We start from the raw sequence: 20490 nt of genomic DNA, 5'->3' as shown, positions 1-20490 counted from the left end.
ACTGCCCCTTATAGCTTCCCTCTAATGCCACAGACAACTTTGGGATGAAAACATGCTACAGTCCCACGGATTATTTTGAACGGTTGTCTTTCTGTGTTGTATGTGTTATCTATTGTATAAAAAAATAAAAACTTTTTGTGTCACAGTTCACAAACTTTTATAGGCTAATTCTGCTCCAAGTTCAGTTAACCTATCTCTCCTCGTTTTTGTTGGGCGCACGAGAACAAATGCGCCCATGTGTGGTCTCAATTAAATAGCCTGTAGCCTATATGCATGGGCGGAGAAGCACGGCGCCGTTGTCTTTCCGTGGGAAATGACTTCCTAAATAGGATAGGCTATAGTTTAGGCTCCGACACTGACTGGAAATAAGCATTGGTGACGCATGAATTTGTCTGCCTGTGAATCGGCCTGCTTCTTTTCAAGTTATGCTAAGGTTATTTTCGAAACGGTTAGTCTTTCTGTTTTGTATGCTATGTGTTATCTAAATTGCTGGGACCGGGGATGTAAAGCAAGCTGTGTCCCACACACCTACATTGCGGGACTGGGGCCAGATTTGGGACCAGTTCTTGCCGGAGCGGGTGGGAGTCGGATGAGAAGTCTGCAGGAGCGGGCAGGCGCGGTAAGAAAAGTCGTGGGCGGGAATTAAGTCCGGCAAAAGAATGCACTTTTTCTTCTTCTTTTTTTCAACTAATCAACTCATCATCAATTACCAGGATTCACAGGATTCACAGAAACAGGGCCAGGATTGGGAGACACTGTCTCATATAGTTGTTACTTCCTAAAGCCTCTCTCTCTCTCTGGTCCCGTTCCGCTCCTTTTAGGTGGACATGAACTTCATGAAGAAGATTCCTCCGGGTGCCGAGGCGTCCAACGTGCTGGTAGGGGAGGTGGACTTCCTGGAGAGGCCCATCATCGCCTTCGTACGCCTGTCCCCCGCCGTCCTCATCACGGGGCTCACGGAGGTGCCCGTGCCCACCAGGTAGGTACACTACACCCACTCTTTCCCTGCTCTTTCTCTTTCTAACCTGCTGGTCCTAGGTTTTATTCATGCACCTGCTCCCCTACAGTAACCTAAACCATTTGTATTTGGAGTCATAAGTCCTATCACGGAATATACTAAATTATGTTGGGTTCTGAATAAAATTCTTTGTATCTGCCTCTACCTGGCCATCTACATTGCGTTGAGTCTAATGCGTGCAAATGGTTTGTGTCCCCTACAGGTTTTTGTTTCTGCTGTTGGGTCCACACGGGAAAGGCCCTCAGTACCATGAGATTGGCAGATCCATGGCCACACTGATGACAGATGAGGTGAGAGGACGGGAGATGTTTTACGTGCTGCTGTTTGTGCAGTTATCCTTATAGTCTTATGAAGATTAGTAACATTCAGTCATAAACATGAATTAGCTTCCCCTCCCCTCACATGCATAGAATAGACTAACTCATTTGTGTAACTTTTTCACTTCAGGGAAAAATAAACTTTTTAGGTGTGGCGTTCAGACGAGATAAATTTTAACATCAAAACGTAAAAGCTATACTCTTTCCTGCATTTCTCTGTAGATATTCCATGATGTGGCGTACAAGGCCAAAGATCGGATGGACCTTCTGTCTGGGATAGATGAATTTCTGGACCAGGTGACAGTCCTGCCCCCAGGAGAATGGGACCCCTCGATACGAATCGAACCCCCCAAGAACGTCCCATCGCAGGTGAGGGTCTAAGTCGACATATATAAACAGAAACAGAAAATCGACATGTCTGAAGTCGAGCCTGATTATAGACGATTGGTCACGTCGTGCTCTTCAATCTTGATCCTGGAGACCCACAAGGGGTTTTGTTTCAGTCTAGCAACGAGCACACTTGATTAAATTAATCAAGGGCTTGATGATTAGTTGAATCAGATGTGTTGGAAATATAGTCTACCCTGTACCACCTGTGGGTGTCCAGGTTTGAAGAGCACTGGCTTGCATGTTAGTTTCCTATGGCGTTTCCATGATGTGTATGACTGTGCCTCCTGGTGGCAGTAGAGGATATAACAGCCCTGTAATAACTTAGTCATGCGTGCATGTATTTTCGTATGGGTGGCCACAGCGGGAATCAAACCCATGACCCTGGCGTGGCCAACTCCATGCTCTACCATCTGAGCCAAACCTATAATGTCTCTCTCACTTGTAGTTGAAGAGGAAGATTCCCTCCCAGCCCAACGGGTCGCCTTCACCCTCTGGGGAGATGTTGAAGGAGGAGGATGAAGGCCACGGAGCTGGGCCCGAGTTGCAGAGAACCGGACGGTGAGCTATGCATATGAATTTATAGCGTAGGTTTCCGGGACACAGATTAAGCTTAATTCTGGACCTAAAAGCATTGTCAATGGAGATTCCCCACTTTTTATTCCAGGACTAGGCTTAATCTGTGTCTGGGGAAACTGCCCCATAGAGAAGAGTTGATTAGGGTAAATCTCAAATGACACCCTATTTCTTACATAGAGTTGTGATCAACAGTAGTGGACTACCATACATGTGGAATAGGGTATCATTTGAGCACTGCCTAAGATTATTATTATTTTTTTAAATACTATGGTATGACATAGGCAATAGGTCGTAAAACTATTTTTTTGAACTGTTTTGATGTCAGAAATAAAACTGCTTTTTATTCTTGATGAAATGCAATAAACACGTATAAGGTAATCCAGTATTGAAACTGTTTATGAAGGCCAAACTGAATAACATACAATGCCCACATACTGTGACATTGCCAATGCACTGCACACGTTACAGTTACGATGCTGACATAAGTAAATACTCCGGTTCTCCGGGTGAAAGCCTCTGAGATCGCGTGGCTGGTAGAGTGTGATTATTTGTGACCTCACTCCCCCAGGACACACACACCTCGCAGACTGGGCACTGCATTATTTACCCTTCCGCAGATCCACTATCGGCGTGCTGCTATAAAAAGCAGCATGCTGGCAGAGAACGACAGAGAGAGTTAGAGGGGGGGAAGGAGGGATAAAGAGCATTAGAGAGAGAGAGAGAGAGAGGGAGAGAGAGAGAGAGACTAAGGTAGGGATAAGGGATAGTCTTTACGGGGTGTTATGCAGTCCCTGAACACACAAAGGGGTGGTGACTTAGACCTGAGAGTGGTGGGTTGAGTGTGTTTGTGTAAGTTAGCTGAGTGTGTGTGTGAGGTAGGAACCTGGGTGTGAATGGGTTGAGTGGTATCTGGGTCAGAGAGCAGGAGTGTGTCCAACCCCGGTGGGAAACTAACAGGGTTCCCCTCAGAAAGGAACCTAGCTCTAAGCATCACAGTTAGGAAATGACCATTAACCAAATAACTCTAAAATGTCTTGAAGGAAGTGTCCAAAAATGTGTACCACATTTGGGGGTTCCAAATTTATTTTCTGGCAGAACCTATTGATGGTAGTGTTGTCACGATACCAGAATTTTGACTTCGATACCAGGTTTAGTATCATAATACTCAATATCAATACTCGATACCAAGGCAAAAAAAAAGTATATTAGCTAAAGTCACAGAATAACCTTTGGGCATCTTTTGAGTTTTTGTCGTACTTTGTGTGAAGGAAGTTCTAACTTCTAGCACAGATGTAATGGTAGGCTGACTCGCTGTAGCTGTGGACTTTCGCCTAAAATCCTTCTGCAAAACCATACATGAGCATATAAACATTTTACAATTAAAGCTACTAACTGTTTTTAAATGTAATTTGATACATATCAGGGTAAATTTACTCATCCATGGTCATAATATTGGGTCAAATTATACTGAACAAAAATATAAAAGCAACAGTTTCAAAGATTTTATACCCACCGCGACGCCATACACGTGGTCTGCGGTTGAGAAATCTGTGGCATTGTGTTGTGTGACTAAACTGCACATTTTAGAGTGGCCTTTTATTGTCCCCAGCACAAGGTGCACCTGTGTAATGATCATGCTGTTTAATGAGGTTCTTGATATGCCACACCTGTCAGGTGGATGGATTTGCTTACTGCCCCAATAGAACCACAGACGATGCAATCGCCATCGCACTGCACACTGTCCTATCCCATCTGGACAAAAGGAATACCTATGTAAGAATGCTGTTCATTGACTGTAGCTCAGCATTCAACACCATAGTACCCTCCAAGCTCATCATTAAGTTCGGGGCCCTGGGTCTGAACCCCGCCCTGTGCAACTGGGTCATGTTCTTCGTGACGGGCCACCGCCAGGTGGTGAAGGTAGGAAACAACACCTCCACTTTGCTGATACTACACACAGGGGCCCCACAAGGGTGTGTGCTCAGCCCCCTCCTGTACTCCCTGTTCACCCATGACTGCGTGGCCATGCACGCCTCCAACTCAATCATCAAGTTTGCAGATGACACAACAGTAGTAGGCCTGATTACCAACAACAACGAGACGGCCTACAGGGAGGAGGTGAGGGCCCTGGGAGAGTGGTGACAGGAAAATAACCTCCCACTCATTGTCAACAAAAGAAAGGAGCTGATCGTGGACTTCAGGAAACAGCAGAGAAATGCCCTATCCACGTCGACGGGATAGTAGTGGAGGAGGTGGAACGCTTCAAGTTCCTCAGCGCACATGACGATCTGAAATGGTCCAGCCACACAGACAGTGGCAATAGCGCCTCTTCAACCTCAGGAGGCTGAAGAAATTTGGAACAAACTTTTACAGATGCACAATTGAGAGCATCCTGTCGGGCTGTATCACCGCCTGGTACGGCAACTGCACCGCCCGCAACCGCAGGTCTCTCCGAAGGGTGGTGCGGTTTGCCCAATACATCACCGGGGGCAAACTACCCGTCCTCCAGGACAACTACACCACCCAATGTCACAGGAAGGCCAAAAAGATCATCAAGGACATCAACCACCCGAGCCACGGCCTGTTCACCCCGCTATCATCCAGAAGGCGAGGTCAGAACAGGTGCATCAAAGCAGGGACCGAGAGACTGAAAAACAGCTTCTATCTCAAGGCCATCAGACCTTGTTAAATAGCCATCACTAGCCAGCTTCCATCTGGTTATGCAACCCTGCACCTTGGAGGCTGCTGCCCTATATACATAGACTTGGAATCACTGGCCACTTTAATAATGGAACACTAGTCACTTTAACTTCTCTGGGATCTGTGGGACGCTAGCCTCGCCAACAGCCAGTGAAATTGCAGGGCGCCAAATTCAAAACAACAGAAATTCCATAATTAAAATTCCTCAAACATACAAGTATTACACACCATTTTAAAGATAAACTTCTTGTAAATCCAGCCACAGTGTCCGATTTCAAATAGGCTTCACGGTGAAAGCACACTTAACGATTATGTTAGGTCAGCACCTAGTCACAAAAAACATACAGCCATTTTCCAAAGAAGGAGAGGTGTCACAAAAGTCAGAAATGTGATGATCTTCATCAGATGGCAGTCACAGGACTTCATGTTACACAATAAATGTGTTTTGTTCGATAAAGTTAATCTTTATGTCCAAAAACCTAATTTGAAATTGGTGTGTTATGTTCAGAAATGCATTGTCTCAAACAAACATCCAGTGAAAGTGCAGAGAGCCACATCAAATTACAGAAATACTCATAATAAATATTGGTAAAAGATACATGTGTTATGCATGGTATTATGGATAAACCTCTCCTTAATGCAACCGCTGTGTCAGATTTCAAAAAGGCTTTACGGCGAAAGCACACCTTGCGATTATGTTAGGTCAGCACCTAGACACAGAAAAACATACAGCCATTTTCCAAAGAAGGAGAGGTGTCACAAAAGTCAGAAATGGCGTTATAAATATTCACTTACCTTTGATGATCTTCATCGGAATGCACTCCCAGGAATCCCAGTTCCACAATAAATGTGTGTTTTGTTCGATAAAGTCCATAATTTATGTCCAAATACCTCGTTTTTGTTTAGCCCAATAATCTAAATGCTCAATGCGCGATCGCTTAGCTCAGACGGAAAGTCCAAAAAGTTATATTACAGGTCGTTAGAAACATGTCAAACGATGTATAGAATCAATCTTTAGGATGTTTTTATCATAAATCTTCAATAATGTTTCAACCGGACAATTCCTTTGTCTTTAGAAATGAAAAGGAACGCAGCTACCTGTCACGGCCACGCACATGATTTGGCTCATGGCATTCTGCCAGACACCTGACTCAAACAGCTCTTATTCTCTCCCCCTTCACAGTAGAAGCCTGAAACAAGGTTCTGAAGACTGTTGACATCTAGTGGAAGCCTTAGGAAGTGCAATATGACCCCATAGACACTGTATATTCGATAGGCAATGACTTGAAAAACTACAAATCTCAGATTTCCCACTTCCTGGTTGGATTTTTCCTCAGGTTTTTGCCTGCCATATGAGTTCTGTTATACTCACAGACATCATTCAAACAGTTTTAGAAACTTCAGAGTGTTTTCTATCCACATCTAATAATTATATGCATATTCTAGCTTTTGGGCCTGAGTAGCAGGCAGTTTACTCTGGGAACCTTATTATCCAAGCTACTCAATACTGCCCCCCGTCCCAAAGAAGTTAACAATGTTTAAATAATGTTTACATACTGCTTTACTCATCTCATATGTATATACTGTATTCTATTCTACTGTATTTTAGTCCATGCCACTCCGACATTCCTCAATCTAATATTTATATATTCTTAATTCCATTCTTTTACTTTTAGATTTGTGTGTATTGTTGTGAATTGTTAGATACTACTGCACTGTTGGAGCTAGAAACACAAGCATTTCGCTACACCCGCAATACCATCTGTGTATGTGACCAATACAATTTGATTTGATTTATTTATCTTGGAAAAGGATAAATTTCTCACTTAGAGGGATTTAAACAACTTTGGGGACAATTTGAGAGATACAAGCTTTTTGTACGTATGGAACATTTCTTCTATCATTTATTTCAGCTCATGAAAAATGGGACCAACCCTTTACATGTAGCGTTTATATTTTTGTTCAGTGTACTGAGCTGAAACAAAAGACCCCAGAAATGTTCCATGGTATGTGCAGGCATAAGCTATGGTCAACGAACACAATTGCATTTTATTGATGGTAATTTCAATGTTCAGATATACCGTAACAAGATCCTGAGGCCCATTGTGAGGCTGTAACGGGGTGCGTACTGGCGGCAGAGAAGTCAGGCGCAGGAGAGCGAAAACTGATTTACAACATAATAAACATAAAAACCACCGTAAACAGAACAATCAATGAATGGGTCAAACAAAACCCGGTATCCACCAACATAACATACACAAGCACTACAAGAAAAAATTACGGACAAGGACATGGGGGGAACAGAGGGTTAAATACACAACATGTAATTGATGGAGTAAAAACCAGGTGTGAGGGAAGACTTAACAAATCAATGGAAAATGAAAGGTGGATCGGAGATGGCTAGAAGGCCGGTGACGTCGACCGCCGAACGCTGCCCGAACTAGGAGAGGGACCGACTTTGGCGGAAGTCGTGACAGAGGCCCATTTTCTTCAAGGTATCTGTGACCAACAGATGCGTATCTGTATTCCCAGTCATGTAAAATCCATAAATTAGGGTCTAATGAAATTATTTCAATTGACTGATTTCCTTTATTGAACTGTAACTCGGAAAAGAAATGAGAAATTGTGGCATGTTGCCTTTATATTTTTGGTCAGTATAATTTGTCGAACTGGAACGCCAAGCGTGCTGAAAAGTTAGGCTGCTGGCCCAGTCGACATATTACTAGACAGGCTTGATCATCTCAGTCAGTGTTACGACGTGAGACACATTCGGCAGAAGAACCGAAAAGTACTGAACCGTTTCTTATGTTACAGTATCAGAAAGTACCTAGGTTTTGGTGTAAGTTATCTGTGGGTCCTAACAAATCTCTGGGAGCCCTATAGACCCAAATGAGTTATCTCGGTGTCCAATAATGTGTTCCCACTGGGCACAGAAGTCAATAACGTCTATTCCACGTTGGCAAAATGTAATTTCATTGAAATGGCGTGGAAAACGTTGACTCAACAGGTGTGCCCCCCCCCAGTGGGTTGTATGGTCCCCTGTATGGTCCAAAAAACCTAAGCCAGAAGTCTACAGATGTAACCTGGGATTCATCTGGGATACTTCACCACGCGAGTATAATACTGCTACTTTAATTAGCCCGCTGTAAAGCGTTGGTGGTTTTTCCCCTTCCTCTAGGATCTTTGGAGGCCTGGTGATGGATATAAAGCGGAAGGCCCCGTTCTACTGGAGCGACATACGGGACTCGTTGAACCTGCAGTGTCTGGCCTCCATCCTGTTCCTCTACTGCGCCTGCATGTCCCCTGTCATCACCTTCGGAGGGCTGCTGGGCGAGGCCACTAAGGGCAACATAGTGAGTGGGTCCTTGTCCATGAGTGTCACTCCGATTACAGCAGTCTGTCTTCTATCTGTGCTGTATCCCTTAATGTATGCAAGTCACTCAGCTGCCTGTTTGAACTGGTTTACCCAGGCTACAAGTCAATGTAAGCCTTGCACTAATTATGTATACGTTTACCAAAAGGTCTTACCAAAAGGTCTTAACTTATTTGCTCATTACTATATACAAATATCACTAAAAACATATAGGATTCATATCACTGTAAGCAAATCGGATGTGGTTAGACAGTGTCCCTCTTCCTCACTGCAAGCTACTCAATATACTGTCTCTATGTTTTGATCCTGACAATGAGCTACACACACAAAAACCCTACAGTAACTCCAGAGGGAGACTGTTGGCATAGCTAGCGTCAGCGTCCTGGGGTGTGTGATGCGTCTGAGTAAACTCACTAGAAGGCCAGTGGCGGAGGGATATAAGTACCGACAGGCCGGCGAGGTGGAAGGAGTAAAGCAGTTTGTCTACACTGTCTGATGCTAGGCAGCCTGAGCTGGAATGTCGCTTTAAACTGATGTGCTATGTTATGTGGGGTGTTCTGTCCGCTTTGCCTTATTCCCCTAAGTCTCTCCCTCTCTCTGGTTTCCTCTTATGTATTTACCACCTCCTCCTCTTCTCACTCCTTCTTCCACTCCCTCTCTTCTTTTGATACAGAGTGCCATAGAGTCTCTGTTTGGGGCATCCCTCACAGGAGTGGCCTTCTCTCTGTTTGCGGGGCAGCCCCTCACTATACTGGGCAGTACGGGGCCTGTCCTAGTTTTTGAGAAGATCCTCTTCAAGTTTTGCAAGTGAGTGCTAAACCATATCCTGGTTTCACTTTCATTTGCACTGTGGCCCTCTGGTGGTAACAACCTGCAAGTACAAGCTCACCTGCCATTTGGGGATTTCTAATTTGTTTCTGATCAGTAACTCCCTGAGTTTTATGTACTGTATACATGCACAGTAAATCAAGTGCCTGGAGTTTTTCTTGGTCAAGTCACATGGTCAGGAAAAACTCAGGGCCATAACTAGTTATGAAAGAAGTCGGGACAGGTTCAAGGTCGTTCATTGATGAATCCTCAATCATTTCATAAGGCATGGTCCGAGTGATGGCTCCTCCCCTACAACTGTCATAACCTCTATACTTTGAGCTCACTGCTTGCAGTACCTAATAAGATATGAATGTGAAAGTACACTGAAAACATCCCAAATGCATTATATATACAGCTAAAATCTAGTACAATGCTTTGTAAAGTTGATATTGAGGTTAAATAAAGTGTGCTTTCTTAATTTACCTAATTTTTCTAACCTTTGCTTTAGATAAAATCAAGACATCAATATTCTTGTTATGTTTTCTTATATGAAAAATCTTAAATTTGCAGCTCACTTTGAGCAAATTCGTAATTTGCGATTAATCGCAGAGAATCCTGCGAGTTAACTCGACTACATTGTTTAATGATTTGACAGCCCTGCTATTGAAACTCAAACTCCTCTCCTTTCCTACCCAGGGACTACGGCCTGTCCTACCTGTCTCTGAGGACCAGCATCGGCCTGTGGACGGCCTTCCTCTGCCTGGTCCTGGTGGCCACAGACGCTAGCTCCCTGGTCTGTTACATCACCCGCTTCACAGAGGAGGCCTTTGCCGCGCTCATCTGCATCATCTTCATCTACGAGGCCCTGGAGAAGCTCTTCCACCTGGGGGAACACTACCCCGTCAACATGCACAACGAGCTGGACAACCTTACCCTCTACTCGTGAGTCTGGGTTAGGGAGCCTCGGTGGAGGGCAAAAGCCGCGGGAAGTGGGCGCTGCCATTTTTCCGTTGCCTTAAAAAAATAAACATTTTGATCGCTGACCGAACACACATTTTATTCAGGAAATTTACCTTTTCTATTTGGATTGCAGTGTTTTAGATGATATTACCACTGACTCACGCCCAAAGATGGAAAAGGGGAAATTATGGTTGCGTGGGGAGTGTGAGGCATGGAGTGTATAAGATTTCTTCTCTTGACTCAGGTGTCAGTGTTCTCCACCGGCCAATGCCTCCACTGAGATCTTGCAGACGTGGAACCAGACAGGACACACACCAGGCACTATCTCCTGGAACAGTCTCAACGTATCGGTCAGTCAGAGGACACACACACACACACACACAAGGAACACACACACTGCAAAAACATCTGTTGAGCCTGTGTATTTCTCTGACCCTTTTACTCTCTTTGCCAGATGTGTAACCTGCTCCATGGAGAGTTTGTTGGTTCTGCCTGTGGTCACCACGGCCCCTACATCCCAGATGTCCTCTTCTGGTCCATCATCCTCTTCTTCACCACCTTCTTCCTCTCCTCCTTCCTCAAGGAGATCAAGACCGAGCGATACTTCCCTACAAAGGTGTGTTATTCACTTGCAATCAGGGCGTACAGCTATTGTGTGTTTGTGTGTGTGTGTGTGTGCGCGCACGTCCGTGCACGTGTCCGCGTGGGCGTGTTCATGTTCCTCTAAAAGTTTCATTGTGCTGCAACAACATTCACAGTTAATTTTAAGGTCATCACCTTCCTCCCACACAATGTGTCCCGCGCTTTGCCGTCACTGTTAGCTACTGTGTGTGGGTGTTCCCACTGAGTGAATTATAATGGCTTTGTTGTTTACACACAACCATGTTTGTGCAATGTCCTTATTACGGGTTGTGCAGGTGCGCTCCACCATCAGTGACTTTGCCGTGTTTCTGACCATTATGATCATGGTGCTGGTGGACTATCTGATGGGCATCCCCTCTCCTAAACTCAACGTACCCGACCGCTTTGAGGTAGGACTCTTTTGATATTGTATTTCTGTGTAGGCATTCAAAAGACGCTGTACTGCCATAGGGCATACTGATAATGTCAACATGTCATGTGATGCTGATGACAGCAATGATATATATATATATCCTGGGCTGATACTCGAGGCAGTAAGTGATAGTAGTCAGCTAATGTGGACACTGGCCTATTCAGATCTGTCTAGCGCAATGGGGTGGCTTTCTTTTAGCGTTAGCATTGAAGATATCTCTCTGCCCTGCTGCAGCCCACCTCCAAGCACCACGGCAGGCTATCTAGTGTAAATGCGATAGCTAGCTACTAGCCTTAGCATTATAGCCAAAAATCTATCAAAGGTTCACAGGATACAGTCAAGTGTACACAGGACAATGTAATGTACAATGGAAAACATCACGAAGGACCACACACAACCTGGCCACGGACCGTTCACTCCTCTACCGTCTGGCAGATGGTATCGGAGCATCGGGTGTTGGACCACTAGGCTCAGAGATAGTTTTTACCCACAAACCAAACATTTGAACTGGAACTGACCATTTACACTGACTCTCCGTACCTGCACTCACTCAGTCACTCACTCACTAAGTCACTCACTCACTAAGTCACTCACTCACTAAGTCACTCACTCACTCACTCACTCACTCACTCACTCACTCACTCAAGCCCACACATATGCAGATACAAACACATACACACACACACACACACACACACACACACACACACACACACACACACACACACACACATTCAAGCCACACACACACACCACTGCTGCTATTGGACTTCTGTTTAATATTGCACAACACACTTCATATCTCCCTTCCCCGGCACACGTGTATATATTGTAATGTGCCTTCCTTGTATTTATACCTCTGCTAAATTTGTATTCAATTTTTTTTGTAGCTTCTATTGAGCTTCTATTCTTTTTATACATTTGCATTACTTCATTATTTTCTATTCTTATTGTTGTCGCATTGTCGAGAGGGGTACCTGCAAGCATTTAATTTTACTGTTTACACCGTGTGTTCCTGCGCATATGACAAATAAACTTAACTCGAACACTATAGCCTGACTGCCAGCTATTAGCATTGTAGTTTAAAAGCTAACTCTATGCTCTGGGTCTACAGCCTACCTCCAAGCATCGCGGCTGGCTGATCTCCCCGCTGGGCACCAACCCCTGGTGGACCCTGCTGGTGTCAGCGCTGCCCGCTCTGCTCTGCACCATCCTCATCTTCATGGACCAGCAGATCACCGCCGTCATCATCAACCGCAAGGAGCACAAGCTCAAGGTGAGCAAGCGCTGGTTTACGGCATAGATGTCCGTAGTCTACAGACTCCATTTCCACTGTCAAGGTTAGGTGGAACAGACACATTTCTTACAATGTTCTGTCTCCTAGTTCTGTCCATTATATTAACATTCAAAGGTTTTAATGTAGCTAGTGTTTTCATGAAGCATATTCACTGTGTACAATTTGGTGCTCCCGACTACTATAATCACTTTTTTTATCCTCTTCTTTCCCCCCCTTCTTCTCCGTCATGTAGAAAGGCTGTGGCTACCATCTGGACCTGCTGGTGGTGGCAGTAATGCTGGGGGTTTGCTCCATCATGGGCCTGCCCTGGTTCGTAGCCGCCACCGTGCTCTCCATCTCCCACGTCAACAGCCTCAAGGTTGGCAAGCCTGCTGCTGTCTTTTGTTTATTCGTTATAGGTCAGCGGTGTAAAACGCAATTCCTGGAGGGCAGAGTGTCTGCGTTTTTTAAATGTTCTTCTCCTCCCTTGTACTTCGCTGATCAATTAAGGTCATCAATAAGTTAGGGACTGCTCTCACCTGGTTTTCTAGGTCTTAACTGAACATATTGATAGGAAATGACAAAGACCAGCAGACATTCGGCCCTCCGGGTACTAAGTTTGACACCTCTGTTGTAAGTGATTAGTTGTGATTTTGGCTTTTTTTTCTCTTGAGTATAATCGACATTCGTCTAATGTGATGGAATCAAACCTAAAGGTGGAGTCGGGCTGCTCGGCGCCAGGAGAACAGCCCAAGTTCCTGGGCATCAGAGAGCAGAGGGTCACCGGCTTCATGATATTTGTCCTCATGGGCTGCTCCGTCTTCATGACCTCCGCACTCAAGGTCACAGCTCTTTGGGTTTTAGAAAAGTGTTATAAAAAACAATATGGATTATTAATGTATGACAATGGGCGCTGGAACCCTAATACAATGTGAATGCTAAGCAGTTAGGTGTTCTCTTAGGTGTTCACCTTACAGTTGAAATGTTGACATGGATGATTTTTTAAAAAGGCGCTTGAAATGATTATGATTATTATTATTATTATATACTGTATGTTCAACTTTTCTCACCCAACCTCCAGTTCATTCCTATGCCGGTGCTGTACGGGGTCTTCCTCTACATGGGAGCCTCTTCACTCAAAGGCATTCAGGTGAGATTATATTCACTGATTAGTTGAAGATATGATCAGAGATTTTGATCTTTAGACAGTAATGCAATGCCTTGTCTGTAGTGATGAGCTTACTCTTTTTGTAATTAAACTCCCTTTGATCAAGAAAACATGTCATTGCAGTTGAACTCTTTCATTGCAAATGTGTTTCCTGACAAAAATGCGAAATGGATGATGAATGGTGCTCAGGACAATGTTCACATCTCTCTCCCTCTCGCTCTCTTAGTTCTTTGACCGTATCAAGTTGTTTGGTATGCCAGCCAAGCACCAGCCTGACCTGATCTACCTGCGCTACGTTCCCCTGTGGAAGGTCCATGTTTTCACCCTGGTGCAGCTCACCTGCCTCATACTGCTCTGGGTCATCAAGGCCTCCGCAGCCGCTGTCGTTTTCCCCATGATGGTAATACCCATAGAGAGAAATGTGCTATAGTAGTACTGCCATCAATCTATCTCTCCATGGTTCATATCACTCTCCACATTTACAATCTGGAGAAATGTGATATCTTGTCTACCAACAAGGGTGTTTGTAAACAATGAAAATATCTAAAACCGTGTGTATGGGTCTGTGTAGTTCTTTTGCTTCCTTTCTCCCCCTCTTAAAATATCCTGTTTTTGCTTAAAGGTGCTGGCCCTCGTCTTCATTCGGAAGCTTCTCGACTTTTTCTTTACCAAGAGGGAGCTCAGCTATCTGGACGACTTGATGCCCGAGAGCAAGAAGAAGAAAGAGGATGACAAGAAGAAGAAGGAGAGGGAGAAACGGGTAACACACAGTGGCACTTTAAAGCCATATTAGCTCCCCCCGACAACATTCACTGTCTAGCACGCTAACACGACTTTCCCCCACAGAAATCAAACTAGAATCGGGCAAAGCCGCTCAGACGATGTCAATTTGACTGCACTCTCATGGGTACACTCAATTGTAATTCTCCCCTTGGTCCCAGGAGGCCCAGGCTTTATTGCTCGTAGAACAGGTGGGCGTGAATGCTGTGAAGGTCCATTATGACGCTGGGAACCTGCTCAAGATCCCAGTCAAAACGTTCTCAGGGAGGTGAGTGCCGCCCACCCGACAACAGGAGTACAATACACAACATTACACTGGATAGATAAATGAAGGGCACACTTTTCTTTGGCTTTATCTTTGTATGACTTGATGATGTCATTTTATTAGGGTATAAAACAACAACAAAAAAATCTACATCTCTACATTCTTGGTATTGCAACGTAAAGGTAACCGTGATGATGTTAGTTCGGTAACATGTTTTATCTTGAACAGATCGTACAGAATAATCGCTCGTACCCTCCCAGTGGATCAAGAGGCGGTAGGGGTGGGTGTCTGATACATCCAGCCCACGTGCTGAGTTTTAACCCTACTCAGTAATATACAGTAACATCAGTGAGCGCATGGTCAAAATCGTAACTTGGCTATTTACTATACCGTGTAGATGACGCCTTTTTATTGAAAACACACTCCCCTGTGTGTTGCGTTTGTGTTTTCTTTTTTTATGGGGGGGTTGATGATAAATACTGCTCCATCGTATCATGGCAAGGTAAAAAGGCTCTAAAACCATGTGAATACTAATGACTAATGTACACATTGATTACATAGAGAACTCACCCTAGACAACCATCATCCAAGGCACAATTGTCTCCAAAGCGATTGTTACATATTTTCAGTGCAAGATACAATGACAGAGAAACGCTTTGAGCGAGAACTGGTGCCGAGTAGCCCTGTGTGCTTCAATCTTTTGTTTGTTTACCTTATCCATATGCATGCATGTCTGTCTCCCCTCCCTTGTTCTGTCCTGTTTTCCTCGCTGCACGTAGCTCATGTGACCTCAGCAATGTTAATATCTCTGAGGAAATGGCCAAAAGCGGGGCATGCAAAGCAGTGGCGTTGAGCGCCGACTTCGGCCCGTCTATGAAGCGTAGCCAAAGGTAGCTATGCCTTTAGCTGTCACCCCTCTTTGTCCTGAAAATGGAGGAGCCTTTTTCCAGGCACACCTCAGGTCTACTGAAATCTCATTAAGACAAGATCACTTGTAGATCATATAATTCTATTATATTCTGTGACTATTCTAATGGACAGTAACGAATCTAATACAACTAAATCATCTACTTAATTCTGTGACTAGCACGTGAACTAATAGGTATGATAAGGACAATCTATCCATTCGTATGTAATGAGACTATTAAGATCTTGCTTTTGCTTGTGTCATAATTTTCAGTTGCATGTATGTTGTGAGATCTGAATTGTGTGTGGATATTTCCATAAAACAAGAATACATTCTATTTTCCTGAATATTGTATTTGCCTACAGATATATTTGCCTACAATACATAAAAGCAAAGCGTTGAGGCTATGCCCTGAGGTTCTTACATGTCCTGAGGATCTAACTGGGTGCTGCCACATTTGATCCTTCTGTCCCAATTATAATGGTTAAGGGCAACATAATTTAACACATGAGCCCGCCATCTTCAAGGATAGGGTGTTTATTCTTAGAGCATGGTATGAGCTTTGAGTTTAATTTTAGCATTGCCGTCTGACACTTTCACAGACAGCATTGCACTTACGTCAGAAACACATTTCCTGCTCATCCTTGACACATTGATATCCTGGCCCAGCACAGCACAACCAGCCCATTGATGCTTCTCTTCCCATCTGTTTCCCTCCCTTCTCCTGGCAGCCAGGAGAAGGTCGCCTGTGTTAGAGTCAACATGGACACTACCGAGGCAGGAGGAGAGAGTTCAGCCTTAGAGACGGCCTTGTGATCGAGGAGACCTTGTACCACCCCCCCACCTAACCCCGCAGAGGGCCACCCTGGTAAAGTGAGCAAGCTAGGACTTGAGCAGAGCAATCAGACTGGTCTCTGGAAAAGAAGCCCCTTTTGTGGGTCTTGCTGGGTCAACAGTTGAGCTCCAGTGGTCCAGTGTAGCTAAGGGGGTCTTGAGGCCCCCCCAGTGCACAGAGGACTGACTGCCCGGGCAGTGGCGAGCACATTGCCGGGACATGAATGAACCAGACTCACACTGCCTACCGAAACCCCATGGGTCGAAACCCCATGTCAACCAATCATTTCCCACTCACTGCCACAGATGCCAAAGGATGGGGCCACCACCGCCACACATATGCGGAATCTTCTTTAATTGTTGTGTATGCATAAATGTACTTAATTGTATTATATAAGGTATATTTTCTCATGTACATTTTAAGTTATATTTTATTACCAATTAAGAGATTCACATTTGCATCCTGTTTTTTTTGGCACACGTCATGTGTGAGCTATTCTGGTCTCTGTCTACATTTTTTAAATAATATATATTTCCTTTCCAAAATGTACTATACACAAACCAGCTACACCAGCTCCAAAAACACATCAGTCAAGCCATGATGATTCAAGTTGTTATTTCTGTGATTTCATCAGTGCAAACTGGTAACATCCTGACTTAACACGGGTAATCTAAAACGAAACTGTTGCAAACCAAAAGAAGAATGTAGACATTCAGACGCCTTTACCCCGTAATCTTTCTCGCTTGTGAAACATTGACAACGGTTGGAGTGGCAACATCTTTTCACTGCCCCTGTACTGTATCTGTACTGTACACTCTGCAAGTTGCATTCTCAGTATTGGTATTGCTGCTCAGATCAAGTTGTTCCAACTGAGAATATTTGTTGTTGTTGTAAGTATATGTCACTGTTATGCTGTTTCTGTGGAATTGTGTGCTTTCTGTTGTATGTTTCAATGGAACATTTTCTGAAATACTCATTTAAGGTTAAGAAAGTGATGGGATGAATACTACAATAAGCACTTTAGATTTGTTTTCCAGTAGGAATTAGTGCACAGGCCTGAATTGAGTTAAAAACCATTGAATCTGAAGACCTACAGAACTGTTTGCTCAAATGTCTAGAAAAAGTTACAACTTTGAAATCAATATGATTTCTGATTGTGGGAAGTTCTTTACACTCATCGCTTGTCTGTCACTATTCGCACAGTATTTCAATATTATAACCTATTTTGTGTATTATTGTTGGATTTATTATTCTTGGGACAATTATTTTTGATAAACAGGAAAGTGAACAAAAAAGCAATGTGCCGTTAGATTTCTTCTAAAAGCAATGAACACCATTATTCTGTGCAGTCCAATTGTATTCTCACAATATTGTACCATTTATACAAGTTTTGGTACTTGTGTGTCACAATGTACACCGTAAAGGTAAGTTCAATATTGCACATGTCATTTTTATGCTGAAAGATATTTCCAAAAATGATCTGTAAAATGCAATTATATATTTCTCATTTGCTTAGCACACGTGCTCCTGTTTTAGCAATAATAGACGAGTTTTCAGTACAATACAATGTCTGGAGTGATGTTTCTATTGAGCTGTCTAGCGGGAGTTTGTCAAACCCCATCCACGTTGTGTGTCTCCTCTATTGACTATTAGTGTGTGGCTGATTATACAGACAATAGCTGACGTGCCTTGTGAATGCTCGTTGTTTGTCTTTTATTCATACGGTAGACATAGTGTTAATGTTCAGCTAGTGCACACACACGTGGCTCAAAATGCGTAAGAGAGACGAGCAAGCTAGGACGGCATATCGACAGGCTGTTCATCATATCTGTTGAAACTGAAGTGAAATATGAATGCGGTAGTGCTCTGAATGTTTTTGTGAAAGCCACGTCCTCCTCAACCCGACCCGACCACTAACCTGATGTATTACATGACAAATAGGAACTCATTATCTGTCGTTCTGCCCCTGAACAGGCAGTTAACCCACTGTTCCTAGGCCGTCATTGAAAATAAGAATTTGTTCTTAACTGACTTGCCTAGTTAAATAAAGGTTAAAAAAATAATTTTTAAAAAATTAAAAAATTAGTACACTTCATCATACTAATTTGTCAATAATGTACTGTATGTGTTTGTATGCCACAGACGTGGTGTTTGTTCACGAATGGTAATTTTTTTACATGCAATATCAGCAAATGTGCACAAAATTATTGTAACTTCAATATCACGAATGAAAATTATAGAAATCTAATGCATTTTGCCAAACACCTATCTTTTAACAAAAAGGTAAATGTGCATTGTTGCAATTTTTGTTTGAACACAATTCTGGTCAAATGTTGGCTATCAATATCACGAATGAAAATTATAGAAATCTAATGCATTTTGCCAAACACCTATCTTTTAACAAAAAGGTAAATGTGCATTGTTGCAATTTTTGTTTGAACACAATTCTGGTCAAATGTTGGCTATTTTAAGTCATTACAAATGTTGTTTTGGTATTTGTGATACTATATGTATGCAGTAGGTACAATTCATTGTAGAACACAAATGGTATTGCAGTGCAACGGATTCCATCTGTATTGTATCATCTTTACCATGAATAATATAATATGGCTCTGATTTGTACCATAGAAACAGGGTATTCTTTAGGACCATGTATTACACTGACCTCAGTCAAGCACAGAACATTCTCCTGCAATATGTTGTTGAATACAATAAGAACATGTAGGGTGGAAACTATTTTTTTTGTAAGTGTTGATGGAAAGCAATTAAAAGTAAATGAAATGTATATTGTTCCTCTCTGCATATTTAAGCCAAGTGCAAAGCACACCATCAGTGTGTGTACAGTACCTATGGTGAATCCCAAACCCCTGCCAACTCTCTCGGAGGGCTCTCCGTTGTCGCGTGATGCTGACGAAACTCGCAGGGTGACTTCAAGAGTGGCGAAGGGATCAAATAAACCATTCAACTCCAGGACACACCCTTGACTTGAATGATGCAATTCATGTTCCACATTTAAATAATAAAACATGCATGAAATTCAAATGAAATAATTCCCCCTGACGTTTTACAAGATAAAAACCTTGGTAACAGTTAAACATTTTATCGTGGGAAGTATTTCAGATGTAGCGTGTCATGTCTCGAAATCAGACTCAAATAAATACAGGTGACTCATAATTAGGCAAGCCGACATTCAATTGTGTTAAATTGCGCAAACTCAAAAAAATGCAGTGCGTTATGGGGATACCACCTCGCTCTGAAGCCACAGTGGTGGAAAAAGCAGCCAACAAGTGCTCAGCATATGTGGGAACTCCTTCAAGACTGTTGGAAAAGCTGGTTGAGAAAATGCCAAGAGTGTGCAAATCTGTCATCAAGGCAAAGGGTGGCTACTTTGAAGACTCTAAAATATATTTTGATTTGTTTAACACTTTTTTGGTTACTACAGGATTCCATATGTATTATTTCATAGTTTTGATGTCTTCACTATTAATCTTGTCATCAAAGGGTGTGGGTGAAATAGCCAAATCCACATACTGATGTGTATGCTGTATAGTGTATATATTTACAAAAAATATACAGTATATGTGGTATTGGAAATTATGCAAACAATTACATTGATGGAAGCCACAATCAATCTGAAATATTAAAGCTGACCCACCCCCTAAAAATATATACAGTGCCTTGCGAAAGTATTCGGCCCCCTTGAACTTTGCGACCTTTTGCCACATTTCAGGCTTCAAACATAAAGATATAAAACTGTATTTTTTGTGAAGAATCAACAACAAGTGGGACACAATCATGAAGTGGAACAACATTTATTGGATATTTCAAACTTTTTTAACAAATCAAAAACTGAAAAATTGGGCATGCAAAATTATTCAGCCCCTTTACTTTCAGTGCAGCAAACTCTCTCCAGAAGTTCAGTGAGGATCTCTGAATGATCCAATGTTGACCTAAATGACTAATGATGGTAAATACAATCCACCTGTGTGTAATCAAGCCTCCGTATAATACTTTCGCAAGGCACTGTATACACAGTACCAGTCAAAAGTTTGGACATACCT

At 43.0% G+C, this 20490-nt stretch overlaps 1 protein-coding gene across 4 annotated transcripts in view; it reads left to right on the top strand.

Annotated features, from left to right (window-relative positions):
- Window positions 1-19214, top strand: part of LOC112229973 (sodium bicarbonate cotransporter 3) — a 67482-nt gene extending 48268 nt beyond the window's left edge. For 3 of the 4 annotated variants that reach the window (XM_042309935.1, XM_024396151.2, XM_042309934.1), the window contains 19 exons: window positions 822-979; window positions 1221-1308; window positions 1558-1704; window positions 2171-2283; window positions 8180-8354; window positions 9048-9181; window positions 9881-10126; window positions 10389-10494; window positions 10599-10760; window positions 11062-11175; window positions 12313-12474; window positions 12728-12853; window positions 13191-13316; window positions 13556-13624; window positions 13869-14042; window positions 14265-14402; window positions 14584-14690; window positions 15467-15577; window positions 16326-19214. In XM_042309935.1, coding sequence (XP_042165869.1) covers window positions 822-979; window positions 1221-1308; window positions 1558-1704; window positions 2171-2283; window positions 8180-8354; window positions 9048-9181; window positions 9881-10126; window positions 10389-10494; window positions 10599-10760; window positions 11062-11175; window positions 12313-12474; window positions 12728-12853; window positions 13191-13316; window positions 13556-13624; window positions 13869-14042; window positions 14265-14402; window positions 14584-14690; window positions 15467-15577; window positions 16326-16410 — 2541 coding nt within the window. In that variant the 3' untranslated portion in view covers window positions 16411-19214. The remainder of the gene's footprint in view (window positions 1-821; window positions 980-1220; window positions 1309-1557; window positions 1705-2170; window positions 2284-8179; window positions 8355-9047; window positions 9182-9880; window positions 10127-10388; window positions 10495-10598; window positions 10761-11061; window positions 11176-12312; window positions 12475-12727; window positions 12854-13190; window positions 13317-13555; window positions 13625-13868; window positions 14043-14264; window positions 14403-14583; window positions 14691-15466; window positions 15578-16325) is intronic. The other variant, XM_024396152.2, reaches the window with a different exon arrangement.
- The last annotated feature ends 1276 nt before the right edge of the window (window positions 19215-20490 follow it).

The sequence above is a fragment of the Oncorhynchus tshawytscha genome, linkage group LG31 (genome assembly GCF_018296145.1).
Source record: "Oncorhynchus tshawytscha isolate Ot180627B linkage group LG31, Otsh_v2.0, whole genome shotgun sequence".
In the NCBI taxonomy this organism is placed as follows: Eukaryota; Metazoa; Chordata; class Actinopteri; order Salmoniformes; family Salmonidae; genus Oncorhynchus; species Oncorhynchus tshawytscha.
This window is presented reverse-complemented; position numbering and strand designations above follow the sequence as displayed.